This window comes from Quercus robur, chromosome 4, assembly GCF_932294415.1.
Source record: "Quercus robur chromosome 4, dhQueRobu3.1, whole genome shotgun sequence".
Classification (NCBI taxonomy): domain Eukaryota; kingdom Viridiplantae; phylum Streptophyta; class Magnoliopsida; order Fagales; family Fagaceae; genus Quercus; species Quercus robur.
The window spans coordinates 42,860,815-42,886,400 of NC_065537.1; the positions used below are offsets into that span (position 1 = coordinate 42,860,815).

Here is a 25,586-nt window from a genome sequence, read left to right on the forward strand (position 1 = left end):
GAACATATTTAATAGAAAATTAAAATTAGAAAGAATGAAAAAACATATAGAGCATCATTTGTAGGGAAAAAAAGTGAAAAATATAATATATTTTTTCTATAATAGTGAAAATAAAAGATTGGTCCTTAAAATTTAGTTAATTTTTCATTTATTTTTATTTTAAATTTGAAAATGTATTTTTTTAGTCCTAACAAATTATAAAATTTTCTCGAATTTTGTCAAAAAAAATAAAACATATAGAATTTAGGTAAAAAAAAAGTGAAAAATATAATTTTGTTTTTCTATAGTAGTGACAAAATAAGATTGGTCTTTAAATTTTACTTAATTTTTTATTTTTATTTTTTGAAATTTGAAAAGTTATTTTTTGTCGAATTTTGTAAATTTTTTTTATAAAAAAAATTATGAAAAATTATTATTATTATTTTAGCACGCGTTCCCCTTATCGGAAACGCCATTTTATCACCACCAGAGACGGATTGGAAGAAAAGAAGGCGAGCTTGAAAGGGCGCTTTCTCGCTCTCTCGTTTAAACAAACTTTAAAAACAAAAAAAACCCCAAAAAATTCTCTCCATTACTTTCTCTCAACTCTCAACTCTTTCACTCTCCACACTTCACTTCTCTTCAGGTCCTCAATTCTCTCTCTCTCTCATTTTTTTTAATTCCACTTCTACCCCTTCATATCCATTAAAATTACTTATAATTTTTTGTTTTCTAGGGCTATTCTTTCTCACCCTTCAAAAATTCTTTCATCTATGGCAGAAGTCATGAACATGCCTCACGACTCTGTTGACCGATCCCCGAAGGCTTCAACCTCCGCCGCCGCCGCCGCCACCTCCGTCGTAACGGAGGACGATGCATCAGCACCGCCTCCGCCGCCTCCTCCTCCGTCTCTGCCTCATCCGCCGTCTCGCGGTAGGAGGGAGAGAGACTCTAGGGATAGGAGAGACGACAGGGACTTCGATCGCCCTCCGAACCACCGCCGCGATTACTACGACCGGAACATGTCGCCGAGGGATAGGGAGAGGGACTACAAGCGCCGCCGTAGCCCTAGCCCTATTCCGCCCCCTTATCGCGACCGCGACCGCCGCTACTCGCCTCATCCTCCTCCTCGCCGCTCGCCTCCGCCATTCAAGCGCTCTCGCCGGGGGAGCCCTCGTGGCGGTTATGGTCCCGACGATAGGTACAGTTCTTTTATGCGCTGTACATTAGGTTTCTCAATTAAAATTCATATGCTTGATTATTATTTGCTACAATTTTTTTATGCTTATGTTAATGGCTTGTGACTAATTGAGGAATATTTAGGGCAAAACTTTGGTACAGTTTCTTAGTTTGTACCGTACATTAGGTTCTTCAATTAAATTCAAATACATTGTTGCGTGTGAAAACAGTGCAAACAGTATTATACCTAAGTTATATCCGAAATATTGGACATTATCATTATTAATTGGTACAAAATTTATTGGCTTGTGATTTGAGGTTTTTTGGTGTAATATTTAGGGAAAAACTTAGATATGGGTTTCTTAATTATATTCAAACACAATGAACGCAGATAAAGTAGAGAAAATTAAATTCACTACAACTGTGTTTGAATTTAATTGGGGAATCTAATGTACTATAGCTAAGAAACTGTAAATTTGTTTTATAATATTTGGAGTTCATTGTCATGATGTTTTAAGTGCAAAAGGTTGGTCCGTGATGGTGGTAATTTTTACATTTGTTGAACGGTCTTGTGCAGGGTAGTAGTAGAATATTTTTTGTTTTATGGCTTGTGACTATCTTTATCTTTGGTTGTGGGGGAGGGGGGAGTTGGGACCTATCATGATGTGCTAATGGATTTTGAGAAAAACTCATTAATTTCCACTTTGACTATTGTTTGGGAATGTCTATGTTGGTTACACAGGGAATCAACCTCTCCAAACAAAAAAAAAAAAAAATGTGGGTGAGGTTGACGACCAATCACCTCTCTCAGACCATGCAAAAATGGGAGTTTTGTGTAACGAAGAAGTGTTCATGGGGTTGAATAGTATGGAAATTAGGTTGTTTTGTATGGTAGGAATATCACTACATGCATAAGGGGCTGTTGCAAATATAGATTCCTTGTGACCTCCAAACAGAACAGAAAACATGGGTATTTCTTGGCATCTTCCCTTATCTCATCCCCTTGGTTTTAGGTTTGGGTGTGCAAAAACCCAATGCGTGTGACGAAAGTTGGTCTCATTCCTTTTTTCGGTCTAAATTAGCTATTAAAATGGCAGAACCAACAGTTTTCCAGTTTGGTTGTTGAACAAACAACTGTCAGAAATTTACATGTGGTTTTATGTAATTAGTCTCTTGGAATTCCCTTCCCTTGACATAATGAGATTTCTCTCTCTCTCTCTCTCTCTCTTGTGTGGGCACTTAAAACCATGACATATTGACATGTACCCCTATTCCTCATCCTTCATTCAAATTTTCAGTCACAAACCTTTACTCAAATCGTAAAATTGAGTGGGCCATACATACACTGCTGGCATCAATCCTAGCAATGAGCTTTGCTGGAAACAACTAAGTGAATCCTTGGCAGACCCTTGACCCCACAAAGTCTCTCCAGAACTGACAAAATCTGGGAGAGAGTGAACATGTGAGATGAGAGTGAGAGAAAAAAGGGAGAGGGTGAGCAGAATACCTGCTGCTGTGATGAGAGTTATGGAAATATTGCTACATTATGGTTACTGTGCACCTAAGTGTGCACTGTTCAAACATTTTTCTCATGTTTTTAAGTGCTTAGATATTTGTATAATTGAAAAAGGAAAAAAAAAAAAAAAACACAAGCTGAATTTTGGTTTATTTATGGGAATGTGTCTTGAATTTAATTTTTATTTTTGTGATTAAAGTATATTGCCAGACCTATGACCCATATGTAGGGTTTCCATCTCACCCTCTCTCTCTATTTGTAATGGGAAGAGGGAATCAAAGTGCTTGAAGATGGGTTGTGTTTTCTTGTTAGAATTTTAGTTTTTACCAATTCTGGCAGACACAAATTCTGCCAACTCAGCTACTCTATAATTTTTCAGCAGCAACTTCAAATCAATGAAATTGACCATACCTGAAAAATTACCTTAAATGTTTGTTAACTTGATTATCTGAATATTTTCGGTAGGCATCAGGTGCAATTTCTCTGAACATGACATGATTGGGTCAGGTGATGGGTTTACTTCCATCCTGACTGAACCCAGAACCAGACTGTGCAATCCTAGGTTTTTTTGTTGTTGAAATTTGAATGCATATGTTTATGGCTTGTGATTGAGGATTTTTTGGTGTAATACTCAAGGAAAAAACTAAGGTACAATTTCTCAGGTGGTGCTGCACATTAAGTTCCTCAATTAAATTCGAACATACGGTTGCATCGACCAATAAAGTACAAACAGTGTCATATTGAACAATTAAATTCAATACAACTAATTCCTCAAAAAAAAAAAAAAAAAAATCAATACAACTATGCTGAGAACCTAATGTATTATACCTAAATTTTACCCTAATATGCTTTTATTACGTTTGTTATTAGAATTTGGAGTTCATGATCATGAAATTTTAAGTGCAAAAGTTGGTTAGTAATGGTGATAATTTTTACATTAGTTGAACAGTCTTGTTTTATTTTTGATAAGTAATAAGTTATTGATATCAAAAAAGGGGAGCACCCTAGTACACAGGAAGTGTACAAGGGGTCAAACAATCAAGAACAAAAATTACAAGAATCTAAGAAATCAAGAAAAGATAAAAATGATTGGTTCCGCAAAGCAGCCAACCAATCCATTATAGTTCTAAAGAAAAATAGCTTCAAGTCCGATATGGATCTCTCCTTATCTTCAAAGCACCAACTATTTCTCTCCCTCCAAAGGCACTACAATAAGCAATGGGGAACAATCAACCATATATACTCATTTGGATGACGGCCAAATCTCCTTGCCAACACACTAGAAGCCCCACTACAGATTGTGACATAACCCAACTCACTCCAAACAAACCGAACACCATAGCCCATCGATCCATTGCAACCAGACAATAAAGAAAAAGATGATCAACCGATTCACCATTACATTTGCACATGTAGCACCAATCCTATATCTAAAGCTTCCTTTTTCTTAAATGCACAATATTACACTTGAACAGTCTTGTTTTATGGTTTGTGCCTATCTTTATCTTTGGTTGTGGGGGAAGGGGAAGAAGTTAGGACCTATCATGATGTGCTCATAGATTTTGAGAACAACAACAATAGCAACAACTTTTTGCCAATGGTCAGTTTGAGAAAAGCTTAAACACAACTTTTGTTACTCTTATTCCTAAAAAACATGCAGCTAATGAGATTGGAGATTTTCGGCCCATTAGCTTGGTTGGGGGGGTTTACAAAATTATTGCTAAAGTTTTGGCTAATCGTCTCCGCTTGGTGATGGGGGATATAATCTCTGCATCTCAGAATGCTTTTGTGAGGGGCAGATAATGAATGCCTTGACAGTAGATTGAAGTCTGGGTTGCCGGGGCTGATTTGTAAGCTGGATGTTGAGAAGGCTTTTGACCATGTAAACTGGAATTTTCTGCTTCAGATGTTAGAAAGAAGTGGTTTCTCTGCCAAATGGAGACAATGGATTCGCTTTTGTCTTTCTACTGTCCGCTTCTCCATCTTGATCAATGGCTCTCCTTGTGGTTTTTTTGGTAGCACCAGAGGCTTGAGGCAAGGTGATCCGTTGTCTCCTTTGTTGTTTGTTTTGGTGATGGAAGCTCTTGGTCGTATGTTGGACAAAGCAGTGCTTGAAGGTCACATGTCGGGCTTTAGTGTAGGTAACTTGGAGGGAAGATCCATGGCGGTGTCTCATCTCCTCTTTGCAGATGACACGCTTATTTTCTGTAAGGCTGATTTAGATCAGATTTTGTTCCTTCGCATGATTCTTATTTGGTTTGAGGCGGTGTCTGGCCTCAAGATCAACCTGGGCAAGTCAGAATTGGTTCCGGTTGGGGTAGTCAATGATTTTGACCTTTTCTTGGTTGTTCTTGGCTGCAAGCAGGGCTCTCTCCCTATGAAATACCTAGGTCTTCCTTTGGGAGCTAAATTCAAGGATAAGTCTATATGGAATCCTATTCTAGAGAAAATGGAGAGGAGATTGGCGGGTTGGAAACGTTTATACTTATCCAAGGGAGGTAGAGTCACCCTTATCAAAAGCACCCTATCTAATCTACCCACTTATTTTCTTTCTTTATTTCCTATTCCTGCTAGTGTGGCTAACCGTATTGAGAAGCTCCAGCGGAATTTCTTGTGGGGCAGTCTTGGAGAGGATCCTAAAATCCATTTGGTTAAATGGGCTACCGTTTGTTCTCCTATTTATGCGGGTGGCTTAGGGATAAGGAAGATTAGACTTTTCAATGAAGCTTTACTTGGAAAGTGGCTTTGGCGTTTTGGGGTTGAGGTAGATGCCCTTTGGAGGCAAGTGATAGAGACAAAGTATGGTTGTATGTGGGGGGGCTGGTTCTCCAGAGCTGTGATTGGCCCTTATGGTGTTGGTTTATGGAAAAATATCAGTCAGGGATGGCCTTCTTTCTCTCACCATATTATGTATGATATTGGCGATGGATCTAGAGTGAAGTTTTGGCAAGACCGGTGGTGTGGGGAGACTTCTCTTGCTGTTAGATTTCCAGACTTGTTCAGATTTTGTAGGAATAAGGATGCTAGTGTGGCTGAGCTTATGATGTTCGCTCATGGTGTCCTCTTTTGGGATGTGAGATTCATTAGGAGTGTGCATGCTCGGGATCTAGAGTCTATGTCCGACTTCATGGCATCTATTTATGGTTCGCATATAAGGGGGCGAGGTGAGGATAAAATGTGTTGGATTCCTAACAAAGTTAAGGGTTTCCTGGTTAGTGGTTATTATAGAATTTTAGCTGGCACCGCTTCCATTGGGTTTCCTTGGAAAAGTATATGGAAGCAAAAGATTCCCTCTAGAGTAGCTTTCTTTGTTTGGACTGCTGCTTTAGGGAAATGCTTGACGATTGATAATTTACGTAAAAGGAAGGTGTGGATTCTGGATTGGTGCTACATGTGTAAGAGAAATGGTGAATCGGTTGACCATCTATTTCTTCATTGTCCTTTTGCTTCGGATCTATGGTCTATGGTTTTGGGCCTTTTTGGAGTTTCTTGGGTTATGCCGCACTCTGTTCTGGGGCTGTTATGGTGTTGGCAAGGCAGCTTTGGTCGTCATCGAAATGGTTATATTTGGTCCATCATTCCTCATTGCTTATTGTGGTGTCTTTGGAGGGAGAGGAATAGTAGATGTTTTGAAGATACTGAGAATTCTATTCCTGCCCTCAAGCTTCTCTTTTTTAGAACTTTAAGGGATTGGTTGTTTGCTTTGCAAGATAAATCTTTCCCCTCTTTTATTGATTTCCTAGACTCTTGTAATTTTTGTATTTGACTTCTTTTCCCTTGTACACTTCCTGTGCACTAGGGTGTTCCCTTTTTTATCAATATATCTTTTACTTATCAAAAAAAAAAAAACAACAATAGCAACAACAAAGCCTTAGTCCCAAAATTTGCGGTGGGCTATGGATCTTCAACAGATTATTTTGGGTCGTCTAGGTCACTCATTAATTTCCACTATTATTATTTTTTTGGGAATGTCTGTGTTGGTTGTACTGAAAATCAGCACTCACCAAAAAAAAAAAAAAGGGAGTAAGGCTGCCTATTGTCTACCTCTCCCAGATCTTCCAAAATGGGAGCTTTGTGCATTGGGTATTTCTACGTCTATGTTTGTTATAGTAAACAAGTTCTTGTGTGATGGAATGGTATGGAAAATAGGCTGTTTTGCACGGTGGGAATATCAAAACTTGCATAAGGCGCTGTTGCTAATATAGATTTGTTGTGACTCCGAACAGAACAGCAAACATGGGCAATTTTTTGGCATCTTCCCTTATCTCATACCCTTTGTTTTAGGGGTGTGCAAAACCCAACCCAAGTGACAAAACTGATTTTGGTTGGTTTCATCCCTTGTTTTGGTCTAAATCAGCTAAGTAAAATGATAGACCAACAGTTTCAGTTTGGGTGTTGAACAAACAACTGTCAGAAACATACATGTAGTTTTATTTTATTAGTCTCTCAGAATTCCTCTGCCTTGACACATTGAGATTTCTCTCTCTCATCCTTTATTTACATGTATCCCCTATCCCTCATCCTTTATTTACATTTTCAGTCTCAAACCTTTGCTCAATTTGTAAAATTGAGTTGGCCATACATGCACTGCTGGCATCAATCCTAGCATTGAGCTTTGCTGGAAACAACTGAGGGTCCTTTGTAGACCCCTTGACCCCTCAAAGTCTGAACAAGTGAGATGAGAGTGAGAGAAAAAAAGGAAGAGAGTGAGCATAGAACCTGCTGCAGTGATGAGAGTTATGGAAATATTGCTACAAACTATGGTTATATACTCCAAGTTACTGTGCATTTAAGTTTGCACTGTTCAACATATTTTTCTTCGTGTTTGTCTTGATTTTAATTCGTATTTTTTTTGGATAGGTAATAGATATTTTCATTAAAATATCTTGTTGATGAACAGACTGAACTTGAAGCAAATACAAACAAATCAAATAGAAATAGAAACAGAAACAGATTGCATGAAATCAAAAACAGAAATACATTGTGTAAAACCCTTTAATTTGTATTTTTGTGAGGGGTTATTTGACATTTTTTTATTTAATCTGTATTGCTAGACCTACGACCCATATGTAGGATTTCCTTTTCTCTCTCTCTCTCTCTCTATTTGTCATGGGAAGAGAGGGAGTCAAATACTTGAAGATGGATTATGTTTTTTTGGTTAGAATTTTGGTTGTTTCCAATTTTGGCAAACAAAACTTCTACCAACTCAGCTGCTTTATAATTTTTCATTAGCAACTTCAAAATGATGAAATTGACTTTAGCCTGAACATTTACATAAAATGTTAGTTAACTCGATTATCTGAACATTGTTGGTCGGCATCAGGTGCAATTTTTCTGAACACGACATGATCTGGTCAGGTGATGTGTTTACTTCCAACCTGACCGAACCCAGACTGTGTGCAATCCTAGCTTTAGGGATTTGTTTTGAGGCTATTGAGAAAGTTGATGGGTTTTACAGTACTAGCCTTGAATTATTTTTTACAAAAGATTATGTTGGTAGTAAGATGTTCCTCCCCACAACCCCTCTACTCTCAAAAAAAAAGAAAGAAAGATAAAGATAAAGAAGGGGTAAATTTTATTCATCTTCTTGTGGCATGGCTTGTTTTCATTTTTCCAGTTTCACTTTGTATTACCTTCATGATAGACTGTTAGTTTTTACCTTCAAGATTGACAAAACATGCCAATTAGCTTAGCTTATAGAACAAACTTTAGGAGGGCCAAGTGAATCCAAATAAATTATAGGGTAGCAAAGATATTCTCCCCCTATATTTTGTGTGCTGGATTTATTTCATGTGAGGGCTTTCCCTCTTCTCTCTCCCTGATTGTCTGCATATTTTGATTTGAATTCTTATTTCCATGGACACTTTCCCTCTTCTTATTGGAGCTAAGAAATTATTCTTTGGGGCTGATTTGAAGAACTTATTGTTTTAATTAGTTTTTATATATTATCTTAATAATTCATTTTTTATAAGTGGTTTAACGTCTTAAAATTTTTTTTTGGCTACTTTCACATAATGTTGATGATGGTACAGGTTTGGTCATGATTATCTTGGTGGATATGAACGTGGGATGGGAGGAAGACCTGGGTATGCTGATGAAAAATCTCATGGTCGGTTTATGAATCGATCAACAGGCCCTCATCAAAATGGACCTTCTGGTATGTAAGGTTTGGGTTGTTGACTTGACATACCTTATTTCATCATTTAATTTTGCATATATGGAAGCTCTTATATAACTTATATTATATAAACTTTAGAGTTTGAGGAAAAACAAGATTAAGAGCTCGTTTGTTTCAGCGGTTTGCAACTGCACTTGTTCAATGTATAGCTTTTTAAAACATCACTTTTTATTTAAGTCCAACTTTTTCAAACAACCCATTTTCAAAAAGCCAAAAAAAAAAAAAAAAAACCCAAATGGACTTTGAATTGTTGCCTAGTTTTTATGTGGGGCCTTCTTGGCACATTTCATAGGCTACTTTAGTTATTATTAAGTCTGAATACAATAATAAGTTTCTTTAAGTTAGAAAGTTGGTTTTTATTTTCCCCCTAATGTCATGTCTAGAGCTCTTCAAGCACTAGAAAGTTAGTGGTTCAGTTTTAATAAAGGTTTACTAAAATAGGGTAGTTTGGTTTTTTCTAGATTTTCTGGAATAGTATGCTGTAGTGGCTATTCTAGAGGACCATGAGTCTTAGCTTACGTTTTGAGTCCTATTTGGTTTAACCGCCCTTTTGGCACAATTTATTTTTCTGCTCTTTGAAAACACTGTACTTAGGAAAAAAAAAAAAGAGGTTTAAAAAGATTTTACTTTGAAAAATTGCAGTTTCAAAATGGTATGCCAAATGGGCACTAGAAATTCTTAATTACTTTTCAGTTTTCATGTTATTATTAGGAGTAAAAGGTTACTTGACAATAGCCAATAAAAGAATCTTTATATTCAATAAAAGATAGAAATAAAGAGAATGAATTTAATGAAATTCCAGTAGCTTAAGTTAAGTTTTGAGGATGTAATTTTTTGTTGGTGGAGGGAGGGGCTAAGGCTACCTACTACGACCTCTCCTAGACCCCTCAAAAGTGAGATTTTTGTGCCTTTTATTACTTATTAAAAAAAAAAGGTGGGAGTTTTGTGCATTGGGTACGACCTTTTTTATTGCCTTCTCCCTCCTAAGGGTGGTTCCTTAGGAAATCTAGGTGTGACTGCCCAGTGTTTATTTCATTGTTTCTTGTTCTACTCACTGTTTTAACATCAAATAACCATTGAAACATTTTCAAATCCAATCTTTTTATTACTTAACCTGCTTAAACAGTTAAACCTGTAGACATCAAATCCTATTCAAGAACCTTAGTTTAGTGCCGAATTCCTAAATGTTCTGCTTTGTATATGGTCATTGTATGCTAATGGGGTTTATATGTCTTCTTTGAAAAACAAAATATCTCTATGTTATTCATCAAGAAAAATATTAATATGCAATATGTACATTGTGTCAAAAGTTTCAATAAGAGAAGAAAATCAATTAGAGAGGTTGTCAAGACAGTAATATGTCCATGATTCCATGTATTAAGTTTTATGTGTATGTGTGTTTTTGTTTCCCCTCCCCCCCTTTTTTTTCTTGGATAAATAATAATAAATTTTATCCAAATGAGGAAAACAATGGTTTTATCTCAAAAAGAGATGGCTCCACATTAAAAGTACACTTGTTTTTCTCATGCAAGATTGCCCTCATCAAGCAAAGAGGGGTCACATTCATAATAAGAGAACTCCTATGCTCTTTTTTGGATAAATAATAATAAATTTTATCCAAATGAGGAAACCTCATGTACACAAAGCTTGCTTAGGAAATCACAATATTCAACAATCACATTCGAAAAAGAAAGGGAATGAATGAACTCTACAATGTAATGTGCGTTGGTGCCGCCAGATGTGTAGGGCCACTCAAACACCAACGTCAAAAACAATGATTTTATCTCGAAAATAGATAGCTCCACATCATTAAAAGTACTCTTGTTTTTCTCATGCAAGATTGTCCTCATCAAGCAAATAGGGGCTGCATTCCTAATAAGAGAACTCCTATGATTACCAAACAGATTCCTCCACCCGAAAAGCATATCAATCATCTCTTGGCATGACCCATTGGACTCCAAATATAGAGAAAGCAAAAGGCGACAACTTGGGAGCCACCACACAAGTAACAAATGTTGCAGAGTCACTAATACATTTACAAATACAACACCAGTCCAAGTTAATATCTCTTTTGGCTACTATCACACAATGAAAGAAACATTTTTTAGGAAGTAGCAAATGATCCAATCTCACCACTACATTTACAAGTACGACTCTAGTCCAAGTCAATACCTTGTTTTGGTTGCTATCATACAAAGAAAGCAACTTTCTTAGGAGTCTTGTTGTGCTGAATACTCTTGGCTTCTATCACACAAAGAAAGCAACTTTCTTAGGAGTCTTATTGCGCGATACTTTTCCTGGAAAATGGCTATGATCAAGTGTCCGTTTGGTACATCTTATTTAAAAAGTTATACAATGAAAAAAAGTGATGTTTAAAAAAGCTGTACTTTGAATAAGTGCATTTCAAACCGAGATGTCAAACAGGCACCTATATCCTCTTGACACCTCATAGAGAGAACGAGCTTCAAACCTACCATTGTAATTAAGCCTCCACCTAAAACTATCATAGTCTTCATCTCTTCTAGGGATATTAGAATATAGAATATCAAACTTAGAATCAAGTGACCTAATTCCCAAATATGGAAAACTCTTGCAAACCTAAGATTCAATTAATGATTTCCCCCATCATTTAGCGCCCCAAGTAATAATTCACATAAGCGTCTTTGTTGGGTAAATGGTTTGTGGCAGTATGCTATGGAGAGATGCTTTATGGAGAAGGGTAGTGGACTTGAAGTATGGCAGTGTGTGTGTTTTTTTTTTTGGGGGGGTGGGGGGGAGACTGGTGTTCTAATGTTGTATGGGGACCTTATGGGGGTCTGCCTTTGGAAGAGTATTAGGAGGGGTGGGATACTTTTCATTGTTTTATCAGCTTTAAAGTGGGTGGTTAGAGTCGGTTGCTGCCTTCATGGATCTTATTTATTCTGGAGTGGAGAGGAGATGGAATAGATAAGCTCTGCCGGAAACCTTCTTCCCGAGAGGTTTTGGAAGTTCAATCATACTATTAGGTCTGACACTAGAGTTCTAATATGTCTTTTCCCATGAAGACTGTGTGGAAACCAAATGTGCCAATGAAGGTTTGTTTCTTCCTGTGGATGGATGCGTGGTAAAGAATCTTAACTATTGATAATTTACAGAGGCACTTGATTGTTGTTAGGTATTGGTGTATATTATCTTAATTTATATATATATATATATATAGTAGGGATATTACAATATTTATTTTAAAAAAATTAAAAGAGCAAAAAGGGGGGTGGGGTTGAGATTGTGGGTTCAAGACCCACAGGATGCTTGTGTAACTTAGAAATTAAGGAAAAAAAAAAAAAACTGAGAGCTCCAACAAATATTTAGATGCTTGGGGCTGGAAAGAAAAGTTATTGAAAATATTCTATGGAGTTATCTTTGTTACTTTCCAGCCTTTCAAAAGCTGAGAAATAAAGCGAAAAAAATTAATGCAAGAGTTTATGCCCCCTACAAAATAGTTTGAAGACAGTATTATTTTTTATTTGTTTTATTGATTTTTTTGGGTTGAGAGTGAGATTTGAACTCAAGAACTCACCCCTCCCTTAGATGCCTTTTGTACTTTTTTTTTTTTTTTGATAGGTAATAAGTATAATATTAATCAAGATGTAAAAAAAGCATAGAAGGAAAATACAAGGTGTTACTTATCAAAAAAAAAAAAATACTAGGTGTTAATGATGGTGTACACAAGAAAAAACAACAAACAACATCAAAGAAAATAGAACTTAAGGGACAATTCCAACCGAAGAAAGAAACTTTATGATAGAAGAACAATTCGAAGAAACCCAGCACCTAGACCACTTAAAGAGAGTTCGGTGGCATAAAGCTTGTAATTGATCCAGTGATTTCTCAGTAGCCTCAAAAGATTGCCGATTTCTTTCTGTCCAAACAATCCACATCAAGCAACTAGGAACCATACTCCAAATATCCGAATTGAATTTCCCCTGCCAATGGCTCCACCAAAACACCTTTTGACTGTTGGACTATGTTGGCTGGTGCTTTAAACTAGGGACTGTTCCAAAGAAAAATATAAGTTCTTTAAAATAGGATTGCTGGAACTTGGAAAGCATGCTTATATACTATAAATATTTTCTTCATTTTAATGCTTTATACAATCAACAGAAATCCATAGTTAAATCATATGATGTAGCTATGTTAAAGTTTCCTTGTTTAGGTAATTGATAAGGTCCATATTTATTGCTTCTTAACATTAACTGTAAATTGGTTTGTCCTTGTGTTGTGTGTCAATATGCCCATATTTCTTTAACTGTCGTTACTGTCCATAACATTCACTGTGCATATTTCTTTTTGGGATTTTTTTGGGCAGACATGGCATCAAACCGTGGTGGTTTTCCAGATTCATCAAACGCAGGGAGCACACAAAGGTTAGATTCTAGTATGTCAACTCTCTTGATTGTAAATGAATGTACATGTTAGTTCTAATGTTTTTGTTTTGCTTGATTAGACATGGAAGAATATATTAAGAAATGAGAACAACTTTATTTTTTTGGAAGGATATTATGTGTAAATATTCATACCTGTGTATCTAGTAGTATTTTTTGTTATTAATTGTAAACATTGGACGTATGACTATGCTACTCTACCATTTGTGTTGTTTAGCAGAACGGATAGAAAGGCTGAACTACTAGGGAATATGGTGCAGGGAATGTGTGTAGACTGAACTGTTTTGGATTTGTTTAGCAATGAGAGTTGCTTAGAACATTTAGTAGGTGGTTAGGCACCTCTGCAAGAACACTAAGTTCCAATGAAAAGCACACAAAAGCTTAAAATCACTAGTTCTCAAAAACTGATTTCAAAATATGAGTACAAGAATCTGTCCTACAACTAACAGCCATTAGTTTCTTGTCAAACTGACACTGGTTACATCTAATACAAGTAACTAATTCATTAACAAGACTAACTAATTCAGATAAGAATGGCTGCCACATAAGCCAACTGCCTAAGGTCCTTGTTTGGACACACAGATAGCTGTAACTAACTGTTTTCAACAGCTAAGGCTGCCAGCTTGAACTCAATCAAAAGATTCAAAACATCTTGAAACAGCTTAGAAGATGCTCCTGCATCAGGCTGCCCTCCTTAGAAAGCACTTGGCCTCTTGGCCTCCTTCGGATCATGGTAAGGAGTAAGGTGTTGCGCATTGAAAATATTGGAGATAGACATGTGGGAAGGTAGCTCAATAAACTGGTGTGGGGAATGTGTCTAGGCAGAACTGTTTTGGATCTGTTTAGCAATGAGAGTTGCTTAAAACATTTAGTAGGTGGTTGGGCACTAAATGAGAGTACAAGAGTACTTATACAATCTGTCCTACAACTAGCAACCATAAGTGTCAAACTAATACTGGTTACATCTAATACAAGTAACTACTTCATTAACAAGACTAACTAATTCAGAGAAGAATGGCTGCTGCATAAGCTAACTGCCTTAAGGTCCTTGTTTGGACACAAAGATAGCTGTAACTAACCGTTCTTAACAGCTAAGGCTGCCAGTGTGAACTCAATCAAAATATCTTAAAACAGCTTATAGAAGATGCATTTGCGTCAGAATATAGTAAAGAAGTATAAATGTAGTTGAAAATTATATGTTGTTAATTGGCCAATGAGCTCTAGCTCAATGGCATCTCCTTCCCTTGTAAGAGTAAGGTGGAAGGTGAAGTGGTGGGTTTAAGACCCACAGTGTGCATGTTTAACTTACCAGCAAAAAAAGTATTATGCTAATTGATATCTCATTTGAGCATTTTCTTTGCCATATGTGTAGTCTCACATAATTCGTAAAGAAAAGTTCATAGCTACTGAAAGTTTCTCTAAACCAATTTTTAATGAATTGAAATAATTCAGTGGGTATAGATGGGCTCCTACTACTAGTTCAAGTGCATGGTAGGAGTTTAAATTCAGAAACTACAGAATTTAGCAAAAATGAAAGGAAACTACAGAATTTATCACAATAGGTTTGCACCAAGGATCTCCAAATAGATGAAATCCTTTTCGGAGTCAAGGAAAAATATTCAATAGAAAAATCAGTGTGTGGTATTCATTGAGTTATGCCAGGACCAGTGGCGGGTTTGTTATCTTGTTGGCATCAGTGGCTTGGGAATCATAATTCGGACATTTGGAATTTGGTTCCAGGGTGCTTAATGTGGAGTGTGTGGTTGGAACGAAATCGTCGTTCCTTTGAGGATAATGAGAAGACGTTGGATGAGTTAAAGGGTTTATGCCAACGAAGTCTTTTGGAGTGGTCTCGTTATTGGGGTTTTACTGATTGTTCTTCTCTCTTTGAGTTTATGTCTTCTCTTAGCTTAGTTTCCTGATTGCTTCTTTTGCTGTGCTGTTTGTTCTTTTTTCCAGTTGTTCATCATCATGAACAACTTGTACTCTTCCTAATTTTTTCATTAATAATAGTTTTCTGTTTACCTATCAAAAAAAAGAAAAATCAGTGTTGGCCACATGTATTCTTCTCCGCCATTCTATCATATCCAATATCAACCTTCTACCAGTGCTATTTTAGGTTTTTTTTTTGTACCTCTTTTTGTTCCCTCAACATGAATCAAATACCTCTTCCTCATTGGTGCATTAATTGCTCTCATTTGCATATGACTTTCTGCAATCCTTTCAATCCAAAGAAGTCACATAAACAACTTTCTTCATTTCGTACCGTCTTTTCTTAAATTTTCACTTATTCATCTTAATGTTCTCATTTTAACTACTCTCATTTTATGAATATGTTGTTTCTTAATAGCCCAATAGGCAATACCATATAGCATAGTTGGTCTTATAGTAGTCTTGTAAAATTGTCTTAAACTTAATTGGTATTCTACCACACATTATTCCTAATACATTTAGGATAAGGTATTAAGGCATTATTCTTAAATTGTTGGGAATTTAAGAAGGGGAAATAAAAACAATAAAATTTTAGGCATCACACCTAAGATAAGGTTGTATCACACAAATCTCAAACGAAGCTTCATAGTTTCTAAAAACTTTAGAAAACTTCTTCTAGTGAGTCCAAATTGGCCTTCTTAAAATCCTAAAATCCAAATTGTTGGGAATAGTTTCTAATACCTATTCCTAGTAGAAATTGGCCTTCTTAAAATCCTAATAAGAGTTGGAGTCCTTGGGCTTTGACTAGTGAGTCCAAATTACATAACTAAATGTAAATACAACCCCAAATAAGACCCAATGGACCATTAATACAGCCTATGTCCAGAAACTAGTAAATTGCAACATTTTCCTTGACACTTAAAAATAAAAATGAGGTTGGCTTCTTGTTACCTGCATCATGTCTTCTCTTTTGGAGACATTTATTAATTGTTTTTATTGAATTAAATCAGGAGTACTAAATCTTGCAGTAGAATTTGAATCTTTGAGAAATTTCCTGTGATCAGATTCTCCTGGATGATAGAAATCTTACAACTAAAATTGATGGTATAGGTTATCTTTTATAAAAATAAAAAAAGTTATCTTTAATGTGGCGGAGGGTCATAGCCATGAAATATGGGGAAGGGACAGGGGGGGTGGAGTACTAGAGTTTGTAGAAGTGCTCATGGTTGTGGTTTATGGCGAAGTATTAGTGAAGGTTGGGAAAACTTTTTTAAGTATTTGTCCTATGTGGTGGGGGATGGTTCTCGTATTCTTCTTTGGCATGATAAGTGGACTGAGGACAATTCTCTTAAAACTCTTTATCCACAGTTATTTGTGTGTTCAGCCAATAAGGAAGCTTGTATTTCTGAAGTGTTAAAGTCCTCTAGTTGGAGATAATGATAGAGTTTGGAGTTTGAGATTTTATAGGGAATTTAATGATTGGGAATTAGCGGCTTCCTACTCCCTTTTTCATTTCATTCAAACTCGGATTCCTAGGGGTGGAGGTAGTGACAGACTTTGTTGGCGTCCCAATGGCAGTGGGAAGTTTGGAAAAGTATTTGGAAGCAGAAGATTCCCTCTAGAGTAGCTTTCTTTGTTTGGACTGCTGCCTTAGGGAAATGCTTGATGATTGATAATTTACGAAAGAGGAAGGTGTGGATTTTGGATTGGTGCTACATGTGTAAGAGAAATGGTGAATCGGTTGACCATCTATTCTTTCATTGTCCTTTTGCTATGGATCTATGGTCAATGGTTCTGGGTCTATTTGGAGTAACTTGGGTTATGCCGCACACGGTTTTGGGGCTATTAGAGTGTAGGCAAGGCAACTTTGGTTGTCATCGAAATGGTTATATTTGGTCCATCATTCCTCATTGCTTAATGTGGTGTCTTTGGAGGGACAGAAATAATAGATGTTTTGAAGATATTGAGAGATCTATTCCGGACCTCAAGCTACTCTTTTTTAGAACTTTAAGGGATTAGTTGTTTGCTTTGCAAAAACAATCATTCCTTTCTTTTATTGATTTCCTAGACTCTTGCAATTTTTATATTTGATTTCTTATCCCTTGTTCACTCCCTGTGTACTAGGGTGTTCCTTTTTTATATTAATTTAATCTTATTACTTACCAAAAAAAAAAAAAAATGGCAGTGGGAAGTTATGTTCAGTCTTTCTATCATAAGATTCGAAATGTACCTCTTTCTACTTTCCCTGGGAAGGGCATTTGGAAAGTAAAGGTACCAAAAAGGGTGGCATTATTTATGTGGACAACAGCTCATGGTTAGATTCTAACTTTGGATGACCTTATGCTCTGTGGTCGTACTTTGACGAATCGTTGTTGTATGTGTTGTTGTAAGGAGGAATCTGTGGATCACTTGTTGATTTTTTGTCCAGTAGTTCATTCTTTGTGGATGGATATGCTTCATTTATTTGGGATTGATTGGGTTATGCCAAGTTCAGTTGCAGACTTATTTTTTGGTTGGTATCATTGGCTTGGGAAACATAATTCTGACATTTGAAATTTGGTTCTGGGTTGTTTAATGTGGACTATCTGTACTGAACGGGATCGGCATTCTTTTAAGGATACTGGAAAATCTTTGGCTCAGTTGTTAGATTTATGCCATTGGACCCTTTATGATTGCTCTCGGTGTTGGGGTCTCTCAGATTGCTCTACACTTAGGGATTTTCTTTTATCTCTTAGAATAGTTTAGTGTCAATTTGTTTGTTTTTACTTCTGTTTCCCCTTTGTTCACTACCGTGAATCTTATGTATTTTTCATGCTTTTCCTTTTTCAATAATATATTTTCTTACCTATCAAAAAAAAAAGTTATCTTTTATAAAAATAAAAATAAAAAGTTATCTTTTATCAAAGATGTTGTTTGTTCAGCTTCATGTATTAAATGATGCCATTCAAAAATTGTTTCAGGGAGGGGTTGATGTCATATAAGCAATTCATTCAGGAGCTTGAAGATGATATCTTACCTGGTGAAGCTGAGCGTAGGTATATTCTGGAAAGTAAATAAGTTTGAAACAAAGCTTTGTCTGAAAATTTGCTAATTAATTGAATCTATTTTTATCTATAAATGATGTGTATTTGATTATTTAGGTATCAAGAATATAAATCAGAGTACATTTCTACTCAGAAACGAGCTTTCTTTGAGGCTCATAAAGATGAGGAATGGTAGGTTCTTTTTGTGTTGTTGATTTTAGTTGGTTCTTTTTTGAATGCTATGGGTCATGTACTATCTTTCTAATGTCAACTGTTTATATAGGTGTAGTTTTATTTATTTATTTATCACTAATAAGATTTTTTCTGTTGATAAAGGTTGAAAGACAAGTATCATCCAACGAATTTAATTTCTGTCATTGAAAGGTGAGTTTATCTGCTAATAATAAAGAAAACCTACTACAAGTCTACAATATATATCTGAAAAAATGAGAAACACAAAATGCTTTTGGCATCAATTGATTTTGTATGGTTAAAGGTATGTGTGTATATGTGAAGTTTATGTGTGTCACATTTGTGTGCACATACTTGTTAACACATGCAGATTGACCATACCGTGATTTTTGTGGGTTTAATTGTTATTTAAAAGTCTTGTCTCTAACTTCTTTGCCTTGTAGGAGGAATGAACAAGCTCGACAGATAGCTAAGGATTTTTTCCTAGATTTGCAGAGTGGAACACTTGACCTGTACCCTTTCTCTCTCTATCTTTGTGTGTGTGCGTGTGAAAGGAAAAAGAAAAATGTTTTAAAATAGAAAGTTTGCACCCTCCTGTCTATGATGCATATTTTGTATTTGTGGTGCAGAAATCCTGGTGTTAATGCCTTGTCATCAAACAAATCAGGGCCTGCAGTTGATCAAAATTCTGAAGATGAGGCAGAGGCTGGTGGTAAACGAAGAAGACATGGTAGGGGACCTGTTAAAGAAAATGATTTTTCAGCTGCTCCAAAGGCCCACCCTGTCAGTTGCGAGCCTAGACGAATACATCTAGATATTGAACAAGCTCAGGCCCTTGTACGCAAGCTTGATTCTGAAAAAGGTATTGAAGACAATATCTTATGCAGTGTTGATCATGACAAAACTGATGGTGATAATAAGTCTCGTGGTGGATCTGGTGGTCCAATTATAATTATACGAGGCTTAACATCTGTTAAGGGTCTAGAGGGTGTCGAGCTTCTGGACACACTTATCACGTATCTTTGGCGGATCCATGGTCTAGATTACTATGGTGTGGTTGAAACTAATGAAGCCAAGGGTTTTAGGCATGTAAGGCCGGAAGGAAAGAATTATGAAGAAACTACTAAATCTGGGGCAGACTGGGAAAAGAAACTTGACTCATTTTGGCAAGAAAGGTTGAGGGGTCAGGATTGCTTGGAAGTAATGACTGCTAAGGAGAAGATAGATGCTGCAGCTGTTGAAGTTTTAGATCCATTCGTTAGGAAAATAAGAGATGAAAAGTATGGATGGAAGTATGGCTGTGGAGCTAAGGGCTGCACAAAGCTTTTCCATGCGTCTGAATTTGTGCATAAACATCTGAAGCTTAAACACCCAGAGGTTGTAATGGAACTGACTTCAAAATTGCGTGAGGATCTATATTTCCAAAACTACATGAAGTAAGTTTAAGTTTGTTTGTTTGTTTGTTCATTGTAACTGTTGGCAGTATTTTATCAATGGGTTGACGACTGTCTTATTATATATGCAGTGATCCAGATGCACCAGGTGGAACACCAGTCATGCAGCAACCTCAGGTATCTTTTACACATGCAGTATGCTGCATGTTAGACACATAGGCCAATAATTAAAAAAATTTAAAATCTCGAACTGTTTTTCATATATCTTGTATGATTGATAAAATTTATGCCTGTTATTTGTGTATCTTATGTGGTATGTTTTGTGAGCTATTCTCAGAAGGACAAGCCACAAAGGCGGAGACCAGGTCTGGAAAATCGATTGAGAGATGATCGTGGCAACCGGAGGGATCAGGAACGGATTGACAGGGTTAATGATGGTGAAAGGTTTGATAGGACAGAGAATTCTCCTTCCCATGATCGACAATCTAAACCTGGTTCCCACGAAGTGGGAAATCGTGATGAGTCAATGTATGATGCATTCAGCGCACAAGGAATGAGTGCAGTTGCCCCCTTCCCCTCAGATATAGCTCCTCCACCAGTATTAATGCCTGTGCCTGGTGCTGGGTTAGTTGCACATTCCTATTATACTCTTCCTTCGTGTTCTGAAAGACTTAAAGCTTAATATGTTTTAATTATTGCAGCCCTTTGGGACCCTTCGTTCCTGCTCCCCCAGAAGTTGCGATGCAGATGTTACGGGACCAGGGAGGGCCATCCTCATTTGATGGCAGTGGTAGAAAGATGCGGCCTGGTCCTGGTCCTCATATTGGAGGGCCAACTCAAATTCTTGTTCCCCCATCTTTTAGGCCTGATCCTCGACGAATGCGAAGGTATGTTATTCTCTGGAGCTTTCTTGCTCAATTCCTCCTGCTTGAATGCAAATCATGCTTAGTAGTATATTCTTGTCTGGCAATTAATTTGTTAAGAGGCAGTATTTCGATTAATGATAAGGCCATTTTTATACTTCTACACCAATTTGGTGAACAAAATGATTCTTTCACAACTTGTTAGCCACGACCATATGGAGTAAACAATCCGCTTCTAGTGATTTGGGCACCCTTTGAATTTTGATTCTTTTAGCACTTGGCACTTAAGGTTGATGCAAAAAGGCCATGGAGAAAAGTTTAGACCAGTTTATTCTGGTGATTTAAAAAATTGGTTATCTAATTGTTTTTTAGCAGGTGATTTGTTGACTTGGGTATCTATTAATTTTCTCTAGTTTACTTTTTAGTTTACACTTCACTGTGAAAGTTCTCTGATTTGTGGGTTTGAGGATGTGCTTCATATTTAATTGTTTGGTCATGGTTATTATGATGGTGGTGCAGTTATCAAGATTTGGATGCTCCAGAGGATGAAGTCACTGTGATAGATTATCGGAGTTTGTAAAACCTCCCTAGAATGGCTGTTCCCTCCCAATGCACAAATAGTTGGGCTTCTGCATCAAATCAAAAGTAATTTATTTTTCCTGACCTTGGCATTAAGTGTGGGTTAGGTCTGAGCCGTAGTCTCCTATTTGTACCAAAAGATTAAATGGCTATTGTTAGAATGGTCTTCTATTTCGTTACAATAAGTAATGGCTTTTGTTTGTCTAGCATAGCAGACAATTTTCAGTACAGGATTTTACCAGATTTTAGGCCGTTTGATTTCTTTGAACTTTTTATGGGCCATGGCATCAGGTAAATTATGAATATTATAGATTACTTGATAGTGTATTGCACTAGCGGGATTTGTTGTTGATCAATTCAAATTCAATTAAATTTTGTGAGTGTATGGCCAAAAATATACGATGATATTTGTGAATGGAATTTAGAATATTTTTATTGATTCTCTTACACTATGTTTAGCAAAACGAAGGGGGGAGGAAGAGAAGAAAGGGAAGAGCCAAAGAGGAGAGAGTAAGAAAGAAAGGAAAGAGAAGAGAGAATTCTATTCCTTCATGGTTTTTGTTATGCAGGTAGAAAAGAAGAAGAAAAAAAGATGGCCCTCACATTGTTTTGTTTTCAAGGTAGAAAAGAGGAGAAAGAGATGGGTCCATGATCATCTCATCTTTATGCTAGGGACATCCCTTCTCATGCCCTGCTTATGTGTCAACTTTTAATTGGATTTTAGCACTTTCACGTGGGTTCACAGCATATGAAAGTGCTAAAATTCAATCAAAGGTTGACAAAAAGTGTTGATTAGCTTTATTCTAGCATCTTCTAATTTGGAAGGAAGGAAGAATGGTGTTTCCCATAGAAAATCCATTTCCTCTATTTTCCTATTCTACCCATAATTTCTCTCCAACCAAGTAAAGGATTTTTCTTCTCTTCCCTTGTATAGTTTCATATCTGACCTTCCCCTACGGTCTCCATTCCACCCCAACAGGTAAAATTATTAAAATAGAATGAGAAAAATAAGAAAACTTTCTAGACGTAAATAGTCTACTTTACTTTTTGCTTAAACCCTCTAATGAGATTGAAATCTTTTTCATTCCATGAAAGCCTTGCTATTCGGATCAAGATTGTATAAAAGCGATACGTAATACTTTTACTTCTATTGGTAAGAGCATCCGCAGATGTTACAAAAAAAATGTCATTTTGCCACACCAAAGACTTACTTTATTATTTTACCACATCATTTTACAATATCCCATTTATCAGATGTTTAATCATTCAATTCTATACATTAAAATAATATTTTCTACACATTAAAATAATATATTATCCCCTCCTCCATTATCATCAACAACACTGACAGCCACCACCGGCCGTTACCCCCATAGCCCACCACCACTACCACTGTCACCGCCCATAGCCCACAGTCCACCACCACCCAGATCAACTGAACCACCACCTGCCACCACAACCCACAACCCAAATTGCAGTAAAAAAAAAAAAAAAAAAAAAAAAAAAAAAAAAACCCACAACTAGAGAGAGGCAAAGTGAAAGGCGGACAGAGAGGAGAGGGAAGAGGGTGAGATCGACGGTGGCCTCGGGGTGAGATCGGCAAGATCGAGCGTGGGTGAGATCTGGCGTAGCTGATCAAGCGTGGCAGAGCGCACTGTTGTCGTTGAAGCTATGTCGTTGTCGCTATCGGTGAACATCCCGGACTGGTTGAAGAGAGAGGGAACTGGTATAGGGAGAAGAGAGAGGGAACCGATGAGTGAGAGAGAAGAGAAAAGAAAAAATGAAGAGAGAGGAGAGAGAAAAGAGAATATAAAACAATATAATTTTTTACAACATTTGTCCGTACCGTCTCATATTTGAGACGGTACTGTAGCGGGGTGGTATAATTTTTAGAATTTGAAACATTTGATGAAGCTTCATTTTTGTGTTTGGTGTGGCAAATGTGCCAAATATTTGGCATTTGACACATTTGCCACATCTACTATAGATGCTCTAATTGGTATATATTCTTTTCGTTCTAATTTGTTTATTCTGTTTTAAAAATTCAATTTTTAAGGTAATATAGTTTATTGTCTTGTTTGTTGTATAAAAAGACATAATTTTTCAAAACTACACTTAAATAAATTGGGAAAAATGCCCACACATTCTCCGAACTTTGAAGTAGTGGCCAAAACATCTCTTGAACTTTTTTATTGGCTAATTTACTCCATAAATTTTACATACCTGCCAAATAAGTACCTCAGTTAGTCTATTGATAAAAGACTAATGGAATGATCATGTGTCTCTCTCGTGAGTCTTAAAAAAAAAACTCAAACCCAAAGAAAAGCTAGATCTTGAAAGCCAAACCTAGTTCTTCGTTTCTTACAACCTTAAGCTTTTCTTAGTTGGTTCAAAAAGCCTAACCCAGACCAAGTTCTTGGTTTCTTAAAAGTCTTTAGTTTTTCTTATCGAAAAACCATACCCAATTCTTTTTATTTTTAAGAAAAAGTTCACAGTTAGGTGAACAAGTTTCGATATTTTAACAGCTTCTTGCTTCTTGAAAAACCATACCCAGACCAAGTTCTTACTTCTTGAAGCTTTGGCAAGCCCTTCAATATTTAAACAGCTTCTATCTCATAAAAAATAAAAAATAAATAAACAACTTTGATGACGTCGAAAATTGTCACCAATGGGTCACACCGTACTCGCGACTCGAAGCGAACCTACACGACAGAAGCAATCGAAAGAAGTCCTTCAGAGAGCACCGGTGTGGTGCCGGCCAAAAGCTCTCCGACGGTCAAGTTAGAATTCTTCTGTTTTACTTAGAACGTTAGAGAGGGTCAATTAAAGCGTACCTCGATTTTTGAGGGTGTTAGGCCTTTTATAGTGATAAAGGGTTGACTTTTCTTCTTGGTTTCCAAATCTTTTCCATGTGGGACTCTAATACAAATTCCTCTGAGCGTGGTGAGCAAGGATTTCCATTTTTGGATCTTAGGGCTTTTCTAGGCGATACGGACTTTGGATCATGGGCCCTTACTACGTCTGTCAGCGATGGGCCTTCAAAACGTAGGGGATCATCTTTATACAGGCCCAGCAGTTCCGATCCGTCAGGCCCATTAAGGTAGGCCCATCAGGCTCTATATTTTACCATCTTCAGTTGCCCCCTTCACCCCAATGGTCCGTCACCTTTTAGGTCAAAGGATCAATGGGGTGACGATCCTAACATATGGGTATGACGGGTATTTTATGACGGAGTGAAATCCGTGGGACAAAAGAAGGTTTCAAGTTTAGTCACAACTGGTTGACGGATTTACGCAAGATAGGATGACGGTTCCAGACAAATCAGCCCTTCAAAGAAAGATTCATCAAGTTGACGGTTACATGATGGGTACAAATCTGTTGATGCGTACTGACAGGTTGTCAGCATTTATTGAGCATGCCACGTGTCAATCTCTGAATGGCCGTTGTATAGGATCGAAGCGTCGCTTCGTCTTCCGTGCATCTCCTATATATATAAGGCGCCTCACTCTCTCATTTTTTCAATTTTCAATCAGAAATCGTTTGTCAGAGCGAAGCCGTCAACCTTGTCAGAGCAATCCGTCGAGGACGAGTATCTACTGATTACACCAACCGTCACCTCTCCTATGCTAAGTGTGGTAAGTACTTCTAATACCATAATCAAGTTACATTTCCGTCCATGCATTATTGTTAGGCTTTCCATACCCGTCAATACTTTAAAACCCGTCGGTCTTAGGTTTCATCGTCAATTGTAGGAAATGTCTAGTGCGTCAAGTAACCAGTCGGTGGTTCGTGATGGGACGGAATACGAGGATGTATACCCGTTCGGTCATAAAGACCAAGAGAGCCCCGGCGATGATAGGAGTCCGTCTGCCTCTTCTTCATCCTCAACAAATGAGGATGTGGAGATAGTTGAAATAGAGGGTTCTGATGACGACGGGAATCAAGCACTGGAGTCCGTTGTAGGTGCTGATGGACTAAGGCGGTTCATCATGTTGCCAGAGTGGACGGTGCATAGGTTTACATCCGTCATCAGGGAGAAACATTTCAGCACTTTTAGAACCAACTTCCAAATCCCGGACTACGTTTCCATCCGTCTACCATATGTGTCGGAGAAGTGTTACTATGAAGGGGTAGACGGTGTCGGAGTATACGAGCAGGCGTTGAAGGCTGGACTTCGATTCCCGCTTTCTACACTTCATAGGGAACTTTTGCACTATCTGGGGTTGTCCGTCACTCAGATATCCCCTAACGCCTGGAGGGTCTTCATAGCCATGGAGATTCTTTACGGTGCAATGTCGGATGGGGAAAGGAGACTGACGGTCCGTGAATT

General features: G+C 37.2%; 1 protein-coding gene across 2 annotated transcripts; it reads left to right on the plus strand.

The window, feature by feature from the left end:
- The first annotated feature begins 451 nt into the window (after positions 1 to 451).
- On the plus strand, positions 452 to 21,636 carry LOC126721915 (serrate RNA effector molecule-like). 2 transcript variants are annotated; one of them, XM_050424999.1, is made up of 13 exons: positions 452 to 625; positions 716 to 1,180; positions 8,707 to 8,831; positions 13,198 to 13,255; positions 18,166 to 18,240; positions 18,346 to 18,420; positions 18,565 to 18,612; positions 18,864 to 18,932; positions 19,050 to 19,856; positions 19,946 to 19,991; positions 20,152 to 20,438; positions 20,516 to 20,701; positions 21,197 to 21,636. In XM_050424999.1, exons 2-13 carry the CDS (start codon positions 753 to 755, stop codon positions 21,255 to 21,257), a joined length of 2,265 nt encoding a protein of 754 aa, XP_050280956.1. In that variant the 5' UTR covers positions 452 to 625; positions 716 to 752; the 3' UTR covers positions 21,258 to 21,636. The 2 variants fall into 2 exon arrangements, with proteins under 2 accessions (XP_050280956.1, XP_050280957.1); XM_050425000.1 differs by having other exon boundaries at positions 760 to 1,180.
- Positions 21,637 to 25,586: the final 3,950 nt, after the last annotated feature.

What these genes read in the sequence shown, in the direction of transcription:
- LOC126721915 (XM_050424999.1), top strand. Translation starts at nt 753, where the DNA reads ATGGCAGAAGTCATGAACATGCCTCACGACTCTGTTGACCGATCCCCG. An exon ending in CCTGGTGAAGCTGAGCGTAG is followed by an intron (nt 18,241 to 18,345) that starts GTATATTCTGGA and finishes TTGATTATTTAG; the next exon opens with GTATCAAGAATATAAATCAG. An exon ending in ATGCCTGTGCCTGGTGCTGG is followed by an intron (nt 20,439 to 20,515) that starts GTTAGTTGCACA and finishes TAATTATTGCAG; the next exon opens with CCCTTTGGGACCCTTCGTTC.